At 35.6% G+C, this 22,717-nt stretch overlaps 2 protein-coding genes across 8 annotated transcripts in view; one reads left to right on the top strand and one right to left on the bottom strand.

The window, feature by feature from the left end:
• Positions 1–2,029: 2,029 nt before the first annotated feature.
• Positions 2,030–10,224, bottom strand: xrcc2 (X-ray repair complementing 2). Of its 4 annotated transcripts, none has more exons than XM_087308640.1 (4): positions 10,088–10,221; positions 4,585–4,666; positions 2,652–2,875; positions 2,082–2,556 (listed from the first exon to the last, which is right to left on the bottom strand). In XM_087308640.1, the coding sequence occupies exons 1-4, from the start codon at positions 10,160–10,162 to the stop codon at positions 2,473–2,475; spliced, it is 465 nt and encodes a 154-aa protein (XP_087164766.1). In that variant the 5' UTR covers positions 10,163–10,221; the 3' UTR covers positions 2,082–2,472.
• Positions 10,101–22,717, top strand: part of actr3b (actin related protein 3B) — a 29,113-nt gene continuing 16,496 nt past the window's right edge. Inside the window, exons 1-7 of one of the 4 annotated variants that reach the window (XM_087307980.1) lie at positions 10,101–10,256; positions 10,352–10,406; positions 12,233–12,288; positions 15,655–15,779; positions 20,066–20,176; positions 20,540–20,635; positions 22,554–22,661. In XM_087307980.1, coding sequence (XP_087164106.1) covers positions 10,360–10,406; positions 12,233–12,288; positions 15,655–15,779; positions 20,066–20,176; positions 20,540–20,635; positions 22,554–22,661 — 543 coding nt within the window. In that variant the 5' untranslated portion in view covers positions 10,101–10,256; positions 10,352–10,359. 4 annotated transcript variants of the gene reach the window in all.

Genomic DNA, 22,717 nt, shown 5'->3' with positions numbered 1-22,717 from the left:
AAAATGAACGAATTGTTCAAGAACAACAAATCATTAGTAAAAGCTGCGGTCAATGCACTTTTCTCCCCATAGACTTGTATTCATACCCACGCGAATGCGTCAGACTGAAAACGCAAGGTCGTGCGGTAAGTTTTGCAGTTCGCTGAATTCAAGTTCAAGCTTGGTGAACTCTGATCTTCGAAATTGCATCACATGATTGCGTGAGACCAATCGAAGATCAAAACATGACTTCTCTGTACAGGAATTTAAAACATAGAGCAATCGCTCGCTTTTTTTATTTCTAAACATCTCGTTTAATCCCGCCCATTCTCGGAGCGCCGCACAACACAATTTCGCATGCACAAACTCTAGTGTAACCCCATCATAGTGAGCTTGATTAGCTAGCCCAGGTGTTACTGATTGGGGTTGGAGCTACAATCTCCAGGACACCTGGGCCTCATGTGCGAAGACTTGCGTTGAAATTATACTAAAACATTTACAGCTTTGTGTGTACACAGTAAAAAAAATAGTATGAAACACTGCGTACGCAGAATCCCACGCATATTCTCTTTGTACATCTGAATTAACATGAAACTGAGCGCACATGCATGAGGGCAAAACCCCTCCCTGCCTCCTCCCCCTCATAAATATGGTAATGACTCTACTTTGGCAAAACCAAAAGAAAAAGCAATGGCAAAAGCCAGCAAAAAGAGAAACTTTGAACAGAATGTAAATTGGAGGTGCTCCTATCGGAGGTCGACCGGAGAAAAATGGTGTTATTTGCAAATTTGTCCTCCAGAATTAATAACAAAAGATAAAAAATAGAGTGGGAGAGTTTAGCTGATGCAGTTAAAGCAGTTGTGTCTGAACAGCCCACTGTTAGGAAATTAAAAAAGAAATGATCCGATGTAAAGGTGTAAAATTTTGTAGCGTCTATTTAGGCAAGTGCAAATAGCACACCTCGTTGGAATGAGCTAGTTAAGTGATTTCTGCCTGTTTGATCAACAGAGACAACAAAACTAAAGAAAGTAGACATCAGCAGCCCGAGTGGCGTAGCTCATGAAGCGCATGGCAACATGTTTTGACACTATCATTTATGAACCCGGTTCAAATCCAGCGTCTAATGAACTCATTCTTCTTCTTTCCCCCACTACCTATCAGATTTTGCCTACTTTTCATCACAAGGAAGACAAGTGGGAATCATTAATAAGTGTGTGTATTATGATAAGCGCAATTAAGCATCACATATTATTTGCACGTTTATTGAATTGAAATGTTTCCGATTCACGTAGCCTTTGCAAATTCATCTTCAGATGCCTTTGTAGCAATGTGTGTGCCGTCGATCGTTCCGATTAGATTGGGAAAACCGGCGATAGCTGCAAATTGCGCTTTAATGTTTGGCTGGTCAACTGTATGGTATGGAAACCAAATATACCTGCTAGATATGCGGATGATCAAGTGCCATACAGCTGCCATTGCACGGCTCAAAGATACTTTGTAGTGTGCAATTTAACACAACTGCCTCTAGGAGTCGCCAATGGAAATAAAACAAATGACAACACAATCTCATGGCAATTCGTAACTTTTTGATTTAGTGGCTAATTCGTATGAATTCGTATGATCTAATTTGTACAATTTAGTATGACTTGCTCATCCCCCAATGACGTTTGGGTTTAGGGGTGGGGTTAGGTGCCACTCCTCCTTTTTAAAAGACTGAACTCGTACGAATTAGCCACTAAACTGGCAAAACGTAAAATACTTACGTTTTCTCGTGAGATCAGGCTGGAAATGCATGTACGCCAGACAAGTAGTTGGCGTGGACCAGCGCACAATCTCACGTTCATTTCATCGTCACGTTCAAATTCAAACGTTGAGTGTGAAACCTAACGTACGCAAAGTTTTTGTGTGTACGCAGCGTTGATGCATGAGGCCCCTGAACTCCTGGGCGGAAGATTGAGAACCCCTGATCTATAGCAATGATTACTTGATTTGTATTGTCGGAGTGAAGTAAAAATGTATTGCAATTGCTATTAAACACACTGACACACAATAAGTAAAACGTTCTTTAACCCTCATAATTATGACAACCCAAAAGTGTGTGATTTTTCAATATATGTTCACTTGTCACATATAAATTTAATACCATCTTCCACGACACAGAATGAGCATTTTTTGACACCTTTGGTCAATACACTGGTACACGCTGTGGATAAAATCTGCTTGTGGTCCTTTGGTGCATGACTTTTAGTGAACAGCACCCTATGAGTCACTATCCTCTGCCATGCTCTGCACAGGTAGGGCCTGTCAAAGTCTGAAGCGCAATCAGCTGACCTCCACCTCCGAGATGATGATGAGCCATGAACATCTGACACCCCTAGGTCAGATCCGTAGTTCCTCATTATGGCATGAGTAGTGGCGAAAATCACAATGCCATAGTTTCTGCGTAGTCTGTCCAGCAACTCGGCACACTTTCTTAAGTTAGCCTCCTGACAACTAGCACTCTCGCCGCCATTGAATCGGTCTGTCCAGTAGAATGCAGAGATGCTGTCGATGACTAGAAGGCCGAGGGTGGGCTGGCTGGAGAAAGTGTTTTCGAGATAGTGCAGGGTTAGTAGAAGCTGTACTGAGCTGTTACAGTGCACAACAGAAAGCCTGCAGAGACATGAACGTACTGTCTCCTCGGCTTCGTTTTCAGAGCCCGTCTTTGAGTCTTCAGCCAAACGTCCCTCAAGAATGCTCACGAAGCGCAGCATGTCAAAGTGGTAGTCAGTGTCAATGAAAACCACCCCAACCTCCAGACCTCCACTGTGCGTTGGCGTGAGACAGCGGGTGATTAGGTGGTACAAGGTTTCAGTCTTACCTGAGCCCTCCATTCCATGAAACTCCACTACGTCACCTGAACAGATGCAGAATTTCATTTGAAACACTATGCTTTAATTTTTTTACAGTTGAAGTCAAAATCATTCGCCCTCCTGTAATTTTTTTTTCTTTTTCAAATATTGCCCAAATGATGTTTAACAGAGCAAAGAATTTTTCACAGTATTTCCTATAATATTTTTTCTTCTAGAGAAAGTTTGATTTGTTTTATCTAGGCTAGAATAAAAACAGTTTTTTTAATTGACATGTTTACTGTTACAAAATATTCTAAATGTTTCTTATAATAAAATATATTGTGATCAATAGTGAAAAAAGTTGCTGTTTTTAATCAGACATTTAAAAGGAACACATTTTAGAGCAGAATTCACAATACCGTGAAACCGTGACGTTTTATCCAAGGTTATCATACAGCCAGAATTTTATACCGGCCCATGACCTATCATAATATTTTCTGATATTTATTATCGCTATAACAATATTATTGATGACAATTCATGTGCATCCACTGAGACACAAAAAAGTATTTTATTACACACACACACACACACACACACACACACACACACACACACACACACAAAACAATGGGCTCTATTTTAATAATCTAGGTCCAAAGTCTAAAGCGCAGGGTGCAAAAGCATTTAGGGCATGTCCAAATCCACTTACTGTAGCTAGTTTAAGGATGGAAAAATACGCTCTGCGCCCAGACGCATGGCCTAACAGGGTTGAGCTTATTATCTAAACGAGTTATGGGTGTGTTTTGAGAACGAACCAATCAGAGTCTCATCTCCCATTCCCTTTAAGAGTCAGTTGCGCCGCGCCATGGCGCATTTGCTATTTACATAGCAGACTTTGTAAGAGAAAAAGCTGAACACTTCACTAGCGAAAAAACAGTTAAACAGACCATCTGCAGTGCGAGAATAAAGAACGAGTCTCCTCCATTCAGCCGCTTTACTTTCACTTTCTTTTGTGGATAAGGAAATTTTAAAATTTGTTTCAAAACTATTTTCAAATTCAGTTCTAATTGCCAGTAAACAAATAAATGAACAATAATAACGAAGTGTGGTAAAAAAAAAATGAGTTATATCCAAACACAAATGCTATGCCCCATAAGGTCCAAAACCTGACAAATCTAAACTTGTTTTTATTAAAACAAATATAAACCTGCATATAAATACTACTACTACTACTAATAACATTATACAAAAGCAAAAACCGAGCTGAAGGCATGGAGGCAGTGGTTTTTATATTTATGTAAAAAAGTAATAATTTTTGTAATATTTTAATCCCTTAATTTGTATGTCCCATTTGTAAAGATATTTGCATATTGCTGTATGTAAGCAATATGTAAATGAGGCGCACAACTAATGCGATCTGCGCTGGACTTTAGACCTGCTTTCAGTACTCTTTCGTATTGTTGTATTTTGACAATTTAAATAATTGACAAAATAATTCTAAAATTCATTCATTCATTTTCTTTTCGGCTTAGTCCCTTTATTAATCTGGGGTTGCCACAGCGGAATGAACCGCCAACTTATCCAGCATATGTTTTACGCAGCGGATGCTTTTCCAGCTGCAACCCATCACTGGTAAATCCTAAAATACACTACAAAATCATATGTATTTTAAAACATAACAATAATTAAATAACTTCTAGGTTAGTTTTAGGAGAGTAAAATACTGCATTACTAATTAACACATACAGGGTAAGTTAAAAGTTTACTTCACCTTGACCTGGACCACCGTCGGCAGGAAATATATTGGGTTCAATGTCCTTCAATGACTGTCTTCCCTCAAGTCTGCTAACCAACTGAAAAACCAAGCGAAAATAATATTATATACACAACTGGTCAAAGGTTTTGGGTCAGTATGATTGTTGAATGTTTAAAAACGTTATCCTGCTCACCAAGGCTGTGTTTATTTCATCATGAATACAGTACACATTGTAAAATTTTGAAATGTTATTGCACTATCAAAAGTAATTTATCATTTAATTTATTCAAATATTCTCGTGATTTTAAAGATGAATTTTTTTAGCTTCATTACTCCAGTCTTGAGTCACATGATCTTTCAGAAATCACTCTAATATTAAATATTATTGTTGTTATTGTCATTATTATCATTAATGGTAATAGTAATTAAAGCAATAATGACTGGAGTAATAATTTTATTTGAAACTACATCAGGGTTCAAAGCTCAGGATTGAACTGTCACATATTTTAAATAATGCATCAAAAACAACGCCTGTGGATTTAGAAGTTAATGTGTTTAATGTATTAATTAATAATTAATTCATTGTGATATGGAAACAAAAAGTGCAGTATGGAAAACATGCAGGTATTTTACTGCAGTTCTAAACGATTTAACAAAAGGTGACTGTTTTGCCAAACCCCGCTTCATTTTTTCAACCTGTTGTACCCACAAAAATGTCTGCTTCCAAGACATTAGCCTCATAATTAGATGTTGCCGTCATGTTGCATTCTCTTCACTGTACTAGTTGTTACCAAGTTACAGACAAAAATAACACTCTCACAACATCCAATCAGGGGTGTGTTTAACAAACAACGGCGTAACTAGCAGCTGAACTATCATGGTACGATGCATCGTTTGGGGAAAAGAATGATGTAGTGACTAGTGTTTCCCAAAACGCATAGTTTCTCTGTCGCAGATTCATTGCTCGAACCATGTTAGTTATAACGTAAAGCGCCCATAATGACGCTCTAAACTGGGTGGAGTAACTACGAGAAGAACCCCATAATTTCTTTGAGCAAATGATATTTTAAAATAAAATCCAAGATTTGGAAAAAAACATGCACTCGCTTTCCATATTAATTGAAATATATGGCACATTTAGGGCCTATGTTTGCTTTACAAATATTGAGAATGACATATCATATAAAACATAAAATCACTTACAAAAGCTAATACATATACTAATATCATATATAAATCATATAAACAAATAAATAAATAAATAATCAGGCGATTTATCAAAAAAATTAAATGTATTAATTATTATGTACTAGAAATGAAAAATTATACTTTAATAATAATATTAATTATGATGATTATTATTATTAATAAGTAGATATTGTTTATTCATTTATTTATTTTTTTAAAGATTACTTTTACAATTTGACACTTGTAAACCACTGCAGAAAGTTCTAACCAGCAGGCCCATGTCATATACAGCACAGATACTTAATAAATAACCTACTATAAATTAAAAGCATTAACGTATGCTTTTTGTTTTCACAAGCATTGGAGACGTAACATAAATTCCGCTTTTAAATAATGGATCACCTATAGCTTTCGCCATGGGGCTGTGCTCAGAGTGACATGAATGTTTTCGAATTGCACTGCGAAGGGAGCGCAAATGTAAACATGAAGAGTGCTAAAACTGAACTGTAAAAATAGTTAGAAAGCAAATTACACCTAAGAGAGATGACCTTAATGCTTTTTTACTTATATAATTCCAACTTTGAATGTTAGAGTGTTAATGATAAGTTAATAAGTGGGAATAGATCAAAGCCAGGAACTATGTTTCGAACTACAGCTACAGAGGTATAGTAGTTCTCAAGCTTGCGACGCAGTTTGCGAATGTTCGTTGGAGGGACGGATTTGGGAAACGGCAAGTCACCAAACTATGCTTGTAACGACAGAACTTGCGACCTTGGTTGGCTAACGATGGTTTTGGGAAATGCATCCCAGTTAAGAGGAACTGAGAAGCAATATGGTGTTTAAGACATCAGAGAAAAGGTATCATTTAAAGGATTAAAAGCACAAACTGTTTCTCGACTCTACACAATTGACAATTGGTCGTACTGTCGCAGGCAAATTTAACTTTAGTGACAGGGCAGCACTGGCCCAATCGGGCCAGTAATGATATTGTCTACTGTCCCGAGCGTCTCTCAAGCTGACCCGGGCCATCGGGCTGTCCTTATTGTTGAGCCCTGTACATACAATAAGAAAGCAGTCATTTAAAATTAATAAATATTTAACAATTTAAATTTTTTTAAATAATAATAATAAATAAATAATAATAAATGTCGCCATGATGAACTCAATAATTTTCCATTAAAAAAAAAACTTAAAAAAATAATAATAATAAAATAAAACTGACCCCAAACTTTGGACCAGCACACACCCACACACACACACACACACACACACACACACACACACACACACACACATATATATATATATATATATATATATATATATATATATATATATATATATATATATATATATATATATAAACACTATCAAATTTAGTTACATCACAATTGTATTTTATAAATTGTCAGTTGTATTTAAAAAAAAGTTATGCTGAATAAAAGGATTGGTATTACAATTATGTTTGGCTTTTGACACATTTGAAATGCTGTAGGTGGCTAAGAAATAGCTATTAGCTTCTCTTTTTTTGGTGGGGCCAGTGAAAATTTTAGCAGGGCAAGTAAAAAGCTGAACCACTGGCCCGTAGAAAAAAATCCTTAGCGTTGAACCCTGCTTAAACACTGATGTTAACAGCAAGCAACATATACAAGTTGTATGACAGTATCGTTACTGTCAAGTGTACTATCCCATTCAATCATAAGCGATGTCACTGAAACTGGCTAACGCTAAATCTTGATTAGTACTTCTTTATCAACATTAAGCTAGATCTGTATATGACCATCTTATACGGATCTTGTGTTCATGTTTTTCTGCATAAATAGTTAATGGTTTCCAGCTGGTGATAAATACTAAAGCATACGTTCAAATATATAAATAATAATATAAATATAATCATTTTTATGTGAAGTGATTTAAGGTTATCAGATGTACCTGTGCTCCATTCTCAGCCATCCTGACTCGTGCTGTCATTTCGTTGCTTTTCGCGCAGTTATTTCATAAATCTATTTCCTGGTAAATAAAAGCGAGACCACACTTCAAAATAAAGGTCCCATTATATCCTACACGCTAACGTTAGTTCTGAAACTAAATTTATAACTTTGTAATATTTTATAGTTGGAGTATTTTGCATAAATAAAAATATGCTACAATTTTATTTAGAGATTAAACGTTAAATTGTAGCTACACTATTAGTGGAAAATCATATACACGTGTATGTTTACATCGGGCTCTCATACATAAAGTACTATTTTATAATGGCATAGGACTATCTGCAAATAATAAACCTAATAATAAAAGCTAGTAAACAATGCGATATATATATATATACATTACAAAGAGAACAACAGATCAATATGTCAAAGTTAGTATAAAGTGAGTAAAATAATACACAGTATGACTTTAAACATGCATCTCATAATGTAAAATTAGGATCGACTGCCACCTAGAGTTTAACGTTAGCCTTCAGAAATGTTTATTCTGGGCTCAGTACAAATGAGTACACCCCCTTTTAAAATTTTGTATTTTTAGCCATTTTTTTTTTTCAAGTGAATATAGTCACTAATTTGTTTAATAATTTAGGTTTTTATAATTAAACAGTTACATCCATTAAAATAAGAGTTTGGTCACCTAACGTATTTAGGAAGACAAATATCATACAGTACATTATTCAAATTAATTATTGCAATTTTTTTTTACAAACTACACAATTACAATAATACAATTTAATTTGTTTTATGTGTTCTATATTTATCATTTTTAATAAAACAGTATTTAATATGTTTTCCCCATTATTTTGGTTGTACAAAGTTTTGGGCTGTGATCTTAATTTCTATTTTTTGTTAGTTTAGTTCCAGTTTTGTCTTTGATGCTGACTAATCTAATATATATGCACAAATATATAATTTTAAAGGGAGAACATACAAACTCCACACAGAAATGCCAACTGACACAGCCGAGGCTTGAACCAGTGACCTTCTTGCTGTGAGGCGATTATGTTTCCCACTGTGCCACCAGGTTGTTCCATAAAATAAAATAAAATAAAATAAAATAAAATAAAATAAAATAATAAAATGTAAAGAAATATCTACTGTTCCTTGATAAATGATTAAATTTATATACCAAGCAGGCCCATAGCTAGCCTGGTGAAAGGGATGGTCCTTTTTTTAAAAAAGTGGCTTGGTCCCTTTCTTAATCTGGGGTTGCCACAGCGGAATGAACCGCCAACTTATCCAGCATATGCGTTACGCAGCAGATGCCCTTCCAGCTGCAAACCATCTCTGGGAAATTTTATAAAATTATGAGATTTAAATACTGCATTTAGTAACATTTTAAGCAATATTTTAGCTGAATTAGCTTGTCAGATGGTCATCATAACCACACTTTTTTGATATGTCAAAAATATTTCCCAAAGATTTACATTAAAGAAATGTAAACTAATACTTATTTTTAAATACATATTATTTACATCATACATCATTAGAAAAAAATTGGAATCTGTTAAAAACTTAAATAAAAACTGTAGTCTATTGTCATTTATTAGGCAAATAGCAATAACAACAACAACTGGCCAGCACATTCAACTTTCCTCAGTCCATTTGAAAAGCAAAATAATTAAATATTTAATATATTATTAACATAATAATAATGTAGAGCTTCACAATTTTTCTAGCCTCTCCTGTAAAGAACGTACAGCCTACATTTGAAAATGATGGATAACAACAATGGCCGAAATAGTATTCAAATCATTTTCAATATGAGCCGCTTTACTTTTTATTGCTCATTTTTTTATTTGTTTCCAAGATTTAGAAAAAAGTTACTTGTAAAATGTTTTCTCTGTTTAAAAACATAGCGAAAGAAGACTTCTCTGACGCCAGATTGTAAAGTGAAAACATTTGTTTATTGGCTGAAACTGATTAGCTAAGTCAAACCGAAGCGGCAGCCAATTCCGCTTGGTATTAAACCCTTTTTTGAATGGGTTATTTTCAATATTTATCATGGCATAAAAGTCAAAATAGGACAAATGAGCTCATGAATGAAGCAATTCTGGACCTTTATCAGTGAGTGGTGGTCTTCCAAACCACCCGAACCCCCATATACGTTCATCTCACTGTAAACAAGAGGCAAGTAAACAAATCATAATGCGCCATTCGCTCTGTTCAGGCAGTTTGCTAGCTCATGAAATTACGGAGCCTACTACGGCGAAAGTTATGGTTATGAATATTAATTACGCCGTGTTTACGTTACTCAGTAGTCTTCCAGTTAGCGAACGTTTTACATTTGTGCTGGCGGAGGCTTGGCTCATGATGAATATTAATAAGCTCTCCTTTACCATAGTAGGGTTCGTATTTTCGCTGACAGGCAGACCTTGTGGACCATGATGAGGCAGCGCGAGTGGATCCAGCATGTTTCTATTTTTTGCCTTCCCTTTGACTCGGGAAGCACTCGCGAAAAATAACTCTGCAAAGCATTATCGTGGGATAATTTACACCGTTTTAAAGGTATACCTGACAAGCCTGTTAACGACACATGGTTTGTGTGACGTCGTTTTTGTTGTGACATGCTGTTGTGTTTGTGTGCTTGAATGTTACGTTAGTGCTGGTGATGGCAGCAGCTCGGCCCCCTCCATGCGTGATTGACTGCGGGACAGGGTGAGTTTGTTTACAGTCACCGAATGTGTTTATATGCCTGGTGGATATAGCAAGGCTTTAAAAAAATATTGTGTCTCTTTGTTGTTGCTGACTAAATAATATTTTTTGACTATATATGTGCCTCTGTATCAATATTATATGTTTGATATACGTCACTAAACGATTAATAGTAAATACTGCACTCTTAAGTTTTCTAATTGGAGTTAAAACATTGGTATTGTGGGCTATTTTATAAAACATGGATAACACATTACAATACGGTTGTATGAGTTAATGTAGTGCAATGCATTTACTACAATGAACAAGTAGCATTATTAAGTATTCATTTATTATTAATTATGATATATTAATTATAATAATGATTTATTTATCCTTGTTAACATTAATGGAAATATAGTTTTCCATTGTTAGTTCATTTTAACAAACAAGTTATTAGTTACCTAACAAGCATGCATTTTGATTTTAATAATTTATTAGTACATGTTGAATTATAATTCATTAAAGCTATAAGTGTTATTCATAATTAGTGTGTGGTAGTAAATACATTAACATTAGCTAATGTTGAATAAAATATGGAAACAAAAACTAAAACAAAATATGTCAGAGGGTGGCACGGTGGTTCAGTGGTTAGCACTGTCGCCTCACAGTAAGATGGTCGCTGGTTCGAGTCGCAGCTGGGCTAGGTGGCATTTCCGTGTGAAGTTTGCATGTTCTCCTCGTGTTTGCGTGGGTTTCCTTCGGGTGCTCCAGTTTCCCCCACAGTCCAAAGACATGCGCTATAGATGAATTGGGTAAACAGAAATTGGTTATAGTAAAAGTGTGTGTGTGTGTGTGTGTGTGTGTGTGTGTGTGTATGTGTGAGAATAAGAGTGTGTATGTGTTTCCCAATACCAAGTTGCAGCTGAAAGAGCATCCACTGTGTTAAACATATGGTGGAATAGTTGGTGGTTCATTCCACTGTGACGACTTCTGAAGTAGAGACAAAGCTGAAGGAAAATGAATGAATGAAGGAAAATAAATGCAGTCTGGTTGAACATAAGGGACTTCTTTCAGAAAAATTAACCAATTCAAAATTATTCCACACCTTTAATTGATACTGTTAAACTATGATTAGTACTTCAGTTATTAATATTTTTTAATGTCTAGTGATAACTTCAGTCCTGTAAAACATAAATTTTTTAAATATTTTTAAAATGAGTGTCTATTATTTCTAACACAAACAATTTATTACAGTATTTATTCATCTTTATTAACTTAATTAAAATAAAGTTCAATAGTTCATTAACTCACAGTGCATTAACTAATGTAATCAAGCACAACTTTGAATTTTTAATAATACATTAACTATGATTGAACTATGATTTATAGATGCTATTCAAGATCATTTGTTCGTACATAGTTCAAATGCATTAACTAATGGACCATTATTCAAAATTGAATAATTTTGAATGATTTTACCAAATCAACTAAAGCAGTCATAACTGTCTTGATAATGCATCTAGTATTTTCATATGATAAATAAAGAGGCTCTTATAAGCTTGGCTTCTATAGGAAGCAAAGAAATATGCATGATATGCTTTTCTGCATGATTTATGTTTTCATCTGAAATATTTCGGTCTTGTTTACTTGGCTGCCACTTCGAGATATTAATCAGGTGCGTTAAAGCTAAATAATAAACTACCACAGCTCTTATTTGATTAATAGACAGATGATGTACTCGCTGGAAATACTGATTGAAAATGACAAAACTAAAAGACTTTACCACACTCAATCTGGTTCATTCATCTGATTCATGATGATGATTATATACTGTTCTTCTTCATCAGGTACACCAAGATTGGTTATGCTGGAAACACAGAGCCCCAGTTCATCATGCCAACCTGTAAGCTGCCTGCTATTTTAAAGGAATAGTGCACCAACACAATTAAAATGCACTTATTTTTTACTCAGCCCTAGGTAGTTCCAAACCTTTAAGAGTTTCACAGAAGAACTATTGACTTTCATAGTAAAAAAACAAACAATCCGTTGGAAGTCAGTGATTACAGGTTTTCAGTGTTCTTCACAATATCACAGAAAGTATTCAGACCCCCTTACATTTTTCAATCTTTGTTAAACTGCATCCATTTGCATTTGTTCCTCATTAATGTACACACAGCACCCCATATTGACAGAAAGACATATAATTGTTTATGTTTATTTAGATTTATTAAAAACAAAAACTGAAATATCAGCTGGGATCCTGGATCTTTTAATCTTGATAACTGATCTCTCGCTAATTTAGTTCTTCAAACAGGTTCGTGAATCGGATTAAAATGTCTGGATGAACTGATCTGAGATCAATGCGTGTGTTGTGAAGGACTGATCTATCGATCCTCGAAATCATGATCAGCAATGCAACGATTGGCTGACGGCACAGCAGCGTAATGACATCATCTGATTAATTTTCAATTATCCATGTGAGCTAAATTACATGAAATTCATTTGAAATGGTTTGTTAAATATTACAAATATTAAACTTTACACCTTGTTGTGGGCTGCATGATTGGCCCTTTCATGTGTCAAGAGCAGTTTATTCAGTTTTACAGTTAGATCGGATTTTCCGTATTATAGTACCCATAGTAGTTATATTTTAGCCGTTTATTTTTTATCAGTGTAAAGAATAACTGTATGTTTACAAAAGCATTTTGATATTGGTAAAGGCTTCTGCAACTTTTATGAAGCATCAAATCACCGTCATATTAACTGTCAAAACATGTTTATGACTGCATAAATGTATTATTGCTTTTAAATAGTCACATATTGTGCATTTCTACTATCATACACAAATTGTACTAAAGTGATCTAAAAAGTTCATATCAATAAGTTTTTTTCTTTGCACCACCAGGTGGCAGTCTTTGTACTTTTTTTTCAGGTTTGCAGATTGCATAAGTTTTCTAGTATGGGTAACTGCAGTCTGGAGCAATGGGCGTGGCAAAAGGTGGGGGCGGAGTAAAAGGTTTTTCATTGGTCAGGTTTTTTTTCCGGTAGGGGCGTGGCAAAAGGTTTTTCATTAACAGATAACTTTATTTATTTTATTAATAACTATAACTTTATATAGTTTTTAAAAAATTTGTATTTTCCCAAGTGTATATAACTACTATTGCAAAAAAATATCAGAATTCGGTACATACTTTCTGTATTATCTTTGCTTGAACTGAGCCGATCTAATCCTGTTTATATGAATTAAACCTGCTTCCTTCCAGGTTTGAGCTAGCAGAACTGTTGCCATGAAAACAACTCTCCGATCCGTTTTGATCAGAATTGATCCTGGATCATTTCAAATCGTCAATAACCAAATCCAGCTAACTGAGTAATCCACGTACGAAGAACGAACCCCTGGTCCTAAGTATTCAGACCCTTCACTCAGTAATTAGGAGAAGCACCCTTCTGATCTAATACAGCCATGAATCTTTTTGGGAAAGAAGCAACAAGTTTTTCACACATGGATTTGGCCATCGTTTGCCATTTCTCCTGGCAAATCTTCTCCAGTTCTGCCAGGTTGGATGGTAAATGTTGGTGGACAGCCATTTTTAGGTCTCTTCAGAGATGCTCAATTGGGTTAAAGTCAGGGCTCTGGCTGGGCCATTCAAGAACAGTCACAGAGTTGTTGTGAAGCCTCTGCTTTGCTTTTTTAGCTGTGTGCTTAGGGTCATTTTCTTGCTGGAAGGTAAACCTTTGGCCCAGTCTGAGGTCCTGAGGACTCTAGAGAATGTTTTTGTCCAGGATATATTCATCTTTCCCTTGATTGCAACAAGTCGTCCTGTCCCTGCAGCTGAAAAACACTCCCACAGCATGATACTGCCACCACAGTGCTTCACTGTTGGGAGTGTATTGGACAGGTGATGTGCAGTGCCTGGTTTTCCCCACGCATACCTCTTTAGAATTAAGGCCAAAAAGTTCTGTCTTGGTCTCATCAGACCAGATAATCTTATTTCTCACCATCCTGGAATCCTTCAGGTGGGCTTTCATGTGTCTTGCACTGAAGAGAGGTTTACGTTGGGCCACTCTGCCATAAACCTGTGACTGGTGGAGGGCTGCAGTGGTGGTAGAGTTTCTACAACTTTCTTCCATCTCCAGACTGCATGTCTGGAGCTCACCCACAGTGATCTTTGGGTTTTTCTGTACCTCTCTCACCAAGGCTCTTCCCTGGTAGCTCAGACGGCTAGCTATAGGAAGGATTTTGTTCGTACCAAACGTCTTGTATTTAAGGATTACGGCCACGGTGCTCCTAGGAAGTGCAGCAGAAATGTTTTTGTAACCTTGGCCAGATCTGTGCCTTGCCACAATTCTGTCTCTGAGCTCTTCAGGCAGTTCCTTTGACCTCACGATTCTCATTTGCTCTGACATGCATTGTGAGCTGTAAGCTCTTATATAGACAGGCGAGTGGCATTCCTAATCAAGTCCAATCAGTATAATCAAGCTCAGCTGGACTCAAATGAAGGAGCGGAACCATCTCAAGGATGATCAGAGGAAATGGACAGCAACTGAGTTAAATATGTGAGCATCACTGTTTTTATTTTAAAATGGGGTGCTCTGTGTACATTAATGAAGGAAAAATGAACTTAAAAAATTATTGTAGCAAATGGTTGCAATAAAACAAAGAGTGAAAAATGTAAGGGGGTCTGAATACTTTCCGTACCCCCTATAAATGATAACAGAATTTTTATTTTTGGTGTGAATTATCCCTTTAAGTTGTTAAATGCAGAGCAGAGCAGATTACAGAAGACTAAAACTGCAGGTCCAGCACTAAGATCCAGGATATAATATCTGGATCATAAATTTAATTAAACTCTGCCTCAGGGAACCACTATTTAAAGATATTATAAAACCTTTAAATCACCACTGCTGTAACCTCAATATACTGTAGGCCATTTAAAAGGACAGTTCGCCCAAAAATGAAAAGTCAGTCATCATTTACTCACCCTTTAAACCTTTATGTGACACAAGAAGATATTTAGAATGCTACAACCACTGACTTCCATAGTATATTTGTTTTTCCTACTATGGAAGTCAGTGTTTACAGAATAAAGAAACTTATAAAGGTTTCTAACCACTTGATGGTGAGTAAACAGTTTTTTTTTCTAGGTGAAATATCCCTTTAACAGGACATATCCTTTCATAATACTCATTGATTGTTTTGCCAAATGTGTGTTGTTACAGTGCTTCGTGACCTCACGGTGTGTGTCAGCTGATTGTAGTGTCGCTGCAGGTATTGCGGTCAGAGAGTCAGCCAGTGTTGGAGATCAGGCACAGAGACGTCTTGTGAAAGGGGTGGATGACCTTGATTTCTTTATTGGAGACGAAGCCATCGATAAGCCCAACTATGCAACCAAGGTGATAAGTTTTGATTTTTGTCATGCTATCATTGTTCTTTTGGGCCTAGAAAACATTAGAGCCACACATTTTTGCATAAGTACAACCCTGCATCAGAAGAAGTTGGGACAGTATGGAAAACACAAATAAAAAAGTAAGTAGTGATTTCTAAATTTACTTTGACTTGTATTTCAATGCAGACATTGAAACAAACATTATTTAATGTATTCTTCATACTTTTTATTGTTTGTTTGTCTTTTAAAAAAACAAACATGTATTCCAATTTTGTTTCTTGCAACACATTTCAAAAAAGTTAGGACAAGAGCAGTTTAGGGCTAGCAATTAGGTAAATTCGTTAAATAATGATGTGATTTGAAACAGGTGATGTCAACAGATGATTGTGATTTGGTTTAAAAGCAGCATCTAAGAAAGATCTAGTCCTTTAGGAGTGAAGATGAGTAGATGATTGCCAGTTTGCCAACAAATATATGTGAGAAAATTATTGAAATGTTTAAAAACAAGGTTCCTTAAAGAAAAATAGGAAGACATTTGGATATTTCAGTGCATAACAGTGCATAACGTCATTAAAAGATTTAAGGGATATGGAGGAATTTCAGTGCGTGAAGGATAACCATGATCTCTGATCCCTCAGGCGACACTGCATCAAGAATTGTGATTCATCCATAAGTGAAATGACCACATGAGACTACTTTGGCAACCATTTGTCAAGAACCACAATACGTAGTTACCTCTACGAATGCCAGTTAAAACTGATCTGTGCCGAAAGGAAACCCTATGTTAACAGTGTCCAGAAGCACCATCAGCTTCTCTGGGCTCGTAGACATCTGGGATGGACCATCACACAGTTGAAAGTGGTCAGATTGATCAGTATTTCAGGTATTTTTTGGAAGAAATGGATTCTGTGTGCTCCGAACCAAAGACGAAAAGGATCTACCAGACTGTTACCAGCAACAAGTCCAAAAGCCAGGGTCTATCAGGGTTGTGTCAGTGCTCTTGGTAGAGGCTACTTGCACTTTTGTGATGGTACCATTAATGCTGAAAAATACAGTGATTTTGGAGGACTACTGGTACTTGACTGGCCTGCATGTAGTCCCGACCTGTCTCCAATAGAGAATGTGAGGTGCATTTTGAAGCAAAAAAAAAAAAAAATGCAACTATGAAGACCTGTTGCCCACCTTAAGACATGTTTTAAGTAAGAATAGGACAAAATAACACCTGAAACACTTCATCACTTGTTGTCTTCAGTCCTTAAACGTCTTTTAAGTGTTGTGAAAAGCAATGGCAACATTACAAAGTTGTAAATGCTTGACTGTTCCAACTTTTTTTTTTTTAAATGTGTTGCAAGAACCAAAATTGAAATTTGTGTTTATTTAAAAAAACAATAAAAAATCATGAGGAACACAATAAATAATAATGCAAGTCAAAGTACGTTTAGAAATCACTACTTTTTTATTTTATTTGCGTTTTCCATACTGTGCCAACCTTTTTTGATTTGGGGTTGTATTATAACCATAGGGATATTAAAGATGTTTTAATTACTTAATTTAGTTTTACCCAGGTCTAAATTAGGAATAAAACTTCTATATTAGATAAAATTATAGGTTTAATTATATAGAAATTAGTGCTGGGTAAAAGTTTATCAGGATTAATTGCATCACAATTAAAAGTTTGTTTTTACATAATTTAAGTGTGTCTACTGTGTATATTTATTATATATTAAAAATACACACAGGCTTGCATATATTTGCATATAACTTGTAAAAAGGGACATAAAACAGTCAGTCTCCTTTAATAAACAGTGTGTATAGATTTCTTGAGTAAAAAAAGAACCATCTAGAAAGTAGCAAAACATAAACATTGGCATTTCTGTGTGGAGAACATGCAAACACCACAAAGAAATGCCAACTGACCCAGCCGGGACTCAAACTAGCAACCTTTTTGCTGCAAGGCCGCAGTGAGGCCACAGCTAATCACTGAGCCAATGTGTCACCCCCAGCAGTTAACAAAGTAAAATTTTCAATGCCACACTTCCAGTTTAAACATGAAAATGCATCAGTATAGGAGTAACAATCTCATGAAATATACGAAAGTGTTTGGAAATGTCAGTAGGGAGCAGTGGTTCAACTATCAGGAAGTGTCAAGCTACACCCAACTACTTCGACATGAAGAAAAAAGGTTGTTTTTTAAAACACCGCTTGAACAAGGAGACTTGAGAGGTGAAGGATCACTTTGAGGGAGTTACAGGGTTCAGTAACTTAGAACAGAATTGAAGGAGCACTGGTCAACCGTATCCGGAGCTTGACATAATGGAAGACAAGCACAAAAGAAACCATTGCTCAGCTTGCAGTGCGAGAAGAGACTTTGTAATAGAGCTTTTTAAAATCATGTTTGATGAGAATTTAACACTGTCAACCACAAAACCCCACCATATATACAAAAAGCAGAGTTTGATGGTTCCTTGTGAAGAAGAAGTCCAATAACGTAAGGGTATTGTTTACCCAAAATGTAAATTCTTTCATCATTTACTCACTCTTTACAGTTTTCTTTCTTCTGTTAAACACAAAAGAAGATATTTTAAAGAAAGCTGTAGCCATTGACCTCTGTGACATTGTTTTTCCTACTATGGAATTCAATGGCAGATTTTTAGCTTTTCTCAAAAACCACTTGAGGATGAGTAAATAATGAGTACATTTTCATTTTTGGGTGAACTATCATATTAAGTATAATCAGGGCTTGACATTAACACCCATCAACCCACCACTTGAATAGATTTCAGGTGTGGTGGGTGGGACAGCCACCTCCAATCGCCACTTTGGCTGTTTGAAAATCATTTTTAAAATTGCCAGTGCTTGCTCATCACCAAAGATTGGAACTTTAGTTTAAGATAGTATGCGTGCAAATGTGATCAGCAAGACTGATAATTGTTCAAGCGAGCATAAGAAAGCAGGCGAATACCGAATGACATGATGATCAAGCGATTGGTGAGACACAGGCTTTCCCCACTCACTGATGAGGGCTTCAGTGTCGTGCGCACAGCTGATGTGATCAGTGCGAGTGGGTCCTTGCACGAAGCAATCGTGCCTGAAAACGCAACTGGTGCGATCATTATTTTTTTTAAATAGACTAAAAAATAGCGGTGCTCGTTTTGCCTGCTTTCTTTTGCTTATGATTATTTTTGATAAAAAGTAATTATAAGTTTTAATTAATATAAGTTTTATATTTAATATAGGTTTTAATTATCAGTTTTAATTATTATCCTTTACAACAACTGAGATGAACTCCCCATTTATGCATAATTAACTGGTTATCTGGGACCTTTAGCCTGGACAAACTATTTTGTATTTTAGATACATGACACTATTTTTTTTTAAATGTCATTGTTTTTTTTGTTTTTTTTTTAAACATTTTTGTTGAATTAAAAAGTGCATGTATACAGCTATATTTTGCGCGTTTTGACACATTATTTTAATTTTGTGGCAAGGAAATAATTCATTTTGTGTGTATAATCGGTCACACTTTACACTAAGGTTCATTAGTTAATAATTAATGCATTTACTAACATGAACAAACAATAAACCATACATTTACTACTGTATTTGTTCATGTTAGTTAACGTTAGTTAATGAAAATACAGTAGTTCATTGTTAGTTCATGTTAACTCATGGTGCGTTAACTAATGTTAACAAGCATGGACTAGGATTTTAATAATGCATTAGTAAATGTTCAATTATGATTAATAAATGCTGTACATGTGTTGCTCATGATTAGTAAATGCATTATCTAATGAACCTTATTGTAAAGTGTTCCCGTATAATCATATACTTTGAAAAATACACTGCCTGATAAAAGTCTTGTCGTCGATTCCCTGTTGTAAGAGCACTAAATAATAACTTCTAGTTGATCATTTGGAAAAGTGGCAGAAGGTAGATATTTCAGATGAATCATCTGTTGAACTGCATCCCAATCATCCTATTGGATCGACCTATTGGAACCAGCATGGACCCAAGATTCTCATAGAAATCAGTCAAGTTTGGTAAAGGAAAAATCATGGTTTGGGGTTAAATTCAGTATGCGTAGAATGTAATTCTTGTGTTGCATTGGGGTAACGCATCCTAAAGCTCTGTCCTCGAATTATTTATTAGTATCTGATAAATTACTAATATTTTTGATGTTGACGAAATCTCTCTCCTGATCTTTTTTTTATTGAACACGCATGGAATTTGCTTGTAAACTGTAAACATATTTTGTTTAGTAACTATTAACTTTGTTTTCTTTTTACACATTAGTGGCCCATCAGACATGGTATTATTGAGGACTGGGACTTCATGGAAAAGTTCATGGAGCAGGTCATATTTAAATATCTCCGAGCAGAGCCCGAGGACCACAACTTCCTGATGGTACTGTATACTGACTGTACTGATTATATAGTGTTGCTACAGTGATTTAAAGCGATTTGTGTAACACATTCTTCCCACTTAGAAACAGAGGACTCACATGCATAATTGAAGCTACCCAATGAAATATTTATTGTTTGCGAAATGATAGATTATGCTGCTTTGTCTGTACCAATGTGAAACAGTTTTTCATTTCGCAAACAGGATGTTTCCAATATGTCCAGTGCCTTTGTCTCACTACTCTGTTTGATGATGACAAAACACTCTTTAGATATTTTGCATTACAAAAGAGCACAAATCACTTATTCAAACAGGCCTTTTTGTGTCCGTTTATCCTGATGTTGCAGTGCTATATTTTGTCTTTAGACAGAACCTCCTCTAAATACCCCAGAGAACCGGGAATACTTAGCTGAGATCATGTTTGAAACGTTCAACGTTCCAGGGTTGTACATCGCTGTTCAGGTAAACTTTTACATTTTATTATTTCAAATCATATACTCTGAATAATACCTGACAAAAGTCTTGTCGTCGATCCCAGTTGTAAGAGAAACAGATAATAACTTGACTTCTAGTTGATCATTTGGAAAAGTGGCAGAAGGTAGATTTTTTTTTTGATGAATAATGTGTTATACTGCATCCCAATCATCACAAATACTGCAGAAGATCTATTAGAACCCACCTGGACCGAAGATTGTCATAGATATCAGTCAAGTTTGGTGAAGGAAAAATGATGGTTACATTGAATATGTGGGTGTACAAGAGATCTGCAGAGTAGATATCAGCATCAACAGCCTGAATGTGCATTACAACGAAGGCGTTGAGAGTGTCAAAGTAGCTGGAAGCCATAGCGGCGTCTAGGAAAGTTGAAATCAAGTCAACTTTATGGTAATGAGATATGACACAGTTCAGCCGCAACCAATCAGAATGTTGAAGTCAACTGCTGGAGAGGAGTCCAGAGAACACAGTCCTGTGCACTTTGGTTCCGACCACAGTTGTTCCCAAGGGTTTGATCATTGTGGTAATCAGATTTCCAATTATTTACGGTGTTTTCTTACAGGGACACACATTAAAAAAGTAACTAGAGAGTTACTGATGTGCATTAATATTATATATATATATATATATATATATATATATATATATATATATATATATATATATATATATATATATATATATATATATATATTTATTTCTTTTAAAAAAGCGGGAATCTCATGCCAACTATAATTCAGAATATTTCCGACATGAACACATTGGATAAGTGAAGCAAAACCACACCACATGAAACAACTTTATCTTTTGTTGTTCAATTAATTTGATAAAAGGGGGCAACATTTTAATGCTAGAAAGCATAGTTTTTAATGCGGGAATGTAACTGACCTGCTGAAATGCTGCAGTGGCCCCTTTAAATACGAGATCAATGTAGCGAACTTCAGCTGTCAGTGTGAACACAGTGAGATATCAAGACATTTGTGCAGCCCATTACATTACAAACCACAGGAGAGAGCAAATTCTTCAGCAGGATAGCGCTTCTTCTCATACTTCAGCCTCCATATCAAAATTCCTGAAAGCAAAGAAGGTCAAGTTGCTCCAGGATTGGCCAGCCCAGTTACCAGATATGAACATTATTGAGCATGTCTGGGGTCAGCAAAGTCAGACCTTACTGTCCTAATTAAATAATAAAAATCAAGGCATGATCATATTTTATTTTGGTAAAATAAGCGTAATCTAAAGACCTTTGCCTTTCATATAAGCCACTTCTGATACCAAATGATCAACTAGAAGTCAAGTTATTATTTAGTGTTCCTAAAACGTGGATAGGCAACACAACTTTTGTCAGGTAGTGTAGTATATATCCAGGGCCGGAGCAAGCTGAACTGGCCATCTAGGATAATGACAATTATCCTGCCCTCAACCTAAAAGTGAAAACGGAAGTAAATGGTTCGCAAAGGTAAAGTTGGCGATGTCGCGGATGAAATTGAGCACCGGGGAGGGGGATGTGTTGTGAATGAAAGGTTGCTTGGGGGGGTTGTCGCCTCTATGGATGCGCCGGCCCTGTATATACCCATTTAAAAAAAAATATTATAGTAATTTATAGTATATACTATAGTGTTTTGAACTGCACAGTACTCTAGTAAATGTGTTATACAGTTAGAAAGTCCTATTTATTTTATTTCGGCTAGAATAAAAGAAGTTTTAAATTTTAGGGTCAATATTATTAGCCCCTTTAAGCAATTTTTTTATTCAATAGTCTACAGAACAAAACATCATTATACAATGACTTGCCTAATTACATTTATTCTTGATGGAATATGTTGTAAACAATATGAAAATGTTATTTTAAAATATTTTTTTCCTTTATCTCACCATTTTTCAGGCTGTTTTGGCATTGGCAGCATCTTGGACTTCAAGACAGGTTGGAGAACGAACGCTAACAGGAATTGTGATTGATAGTGGTGATGGAGTTACTCATGCTATACCAGTGGTAAACAAGCTAAATATATACATTACAGAGCCCTCAATAAAGCAAAGCAAAATGCA

The sequence above is a fragment of the Danio rerio genome, chromosome 24 (assembly GCF_052040795.2).
Source record: "Danio rerio strain M-AB ecotype USA chromosome 24, GRCz13ab, whole genome shotgun sequence".
Taxonomy (NCBI): Eukaryota; Metazoa; Chordata; class Actinopteri; order Cypriniformes; family Danionidae; genus Danio; species Danio rerio.
Note: the sequence above shows the minus strand (reverse complement) of the source record. Positions and strands in the feature narration are given on the sequence as shown.

Bases quoted from the DNA above. Each gene is read 5' to 3' on its own strand.
- xrcc2 (XM_087308640.1), bottom strand. From the start codon at position 10,162: ATGCTGGATCCACTCGCGCTGCCTCATCATGGTCCACAAGGTCTGCCT. The intron at 4,667-10,087 runs GTAAAGGAGAGC...TTGGTTTTTCAG, and splicing joins AAAATACGAACCCTACTATG to TTGGTTAGCAGACTTGAGGG. The intron at 2,876-4,584 runs GTGAAGTAAACT...GCATCTGTTCAG, and splicing joins CGACGGTGGTCCAGGTCAAG to GTGACGTAGTGGAGTTTCAT.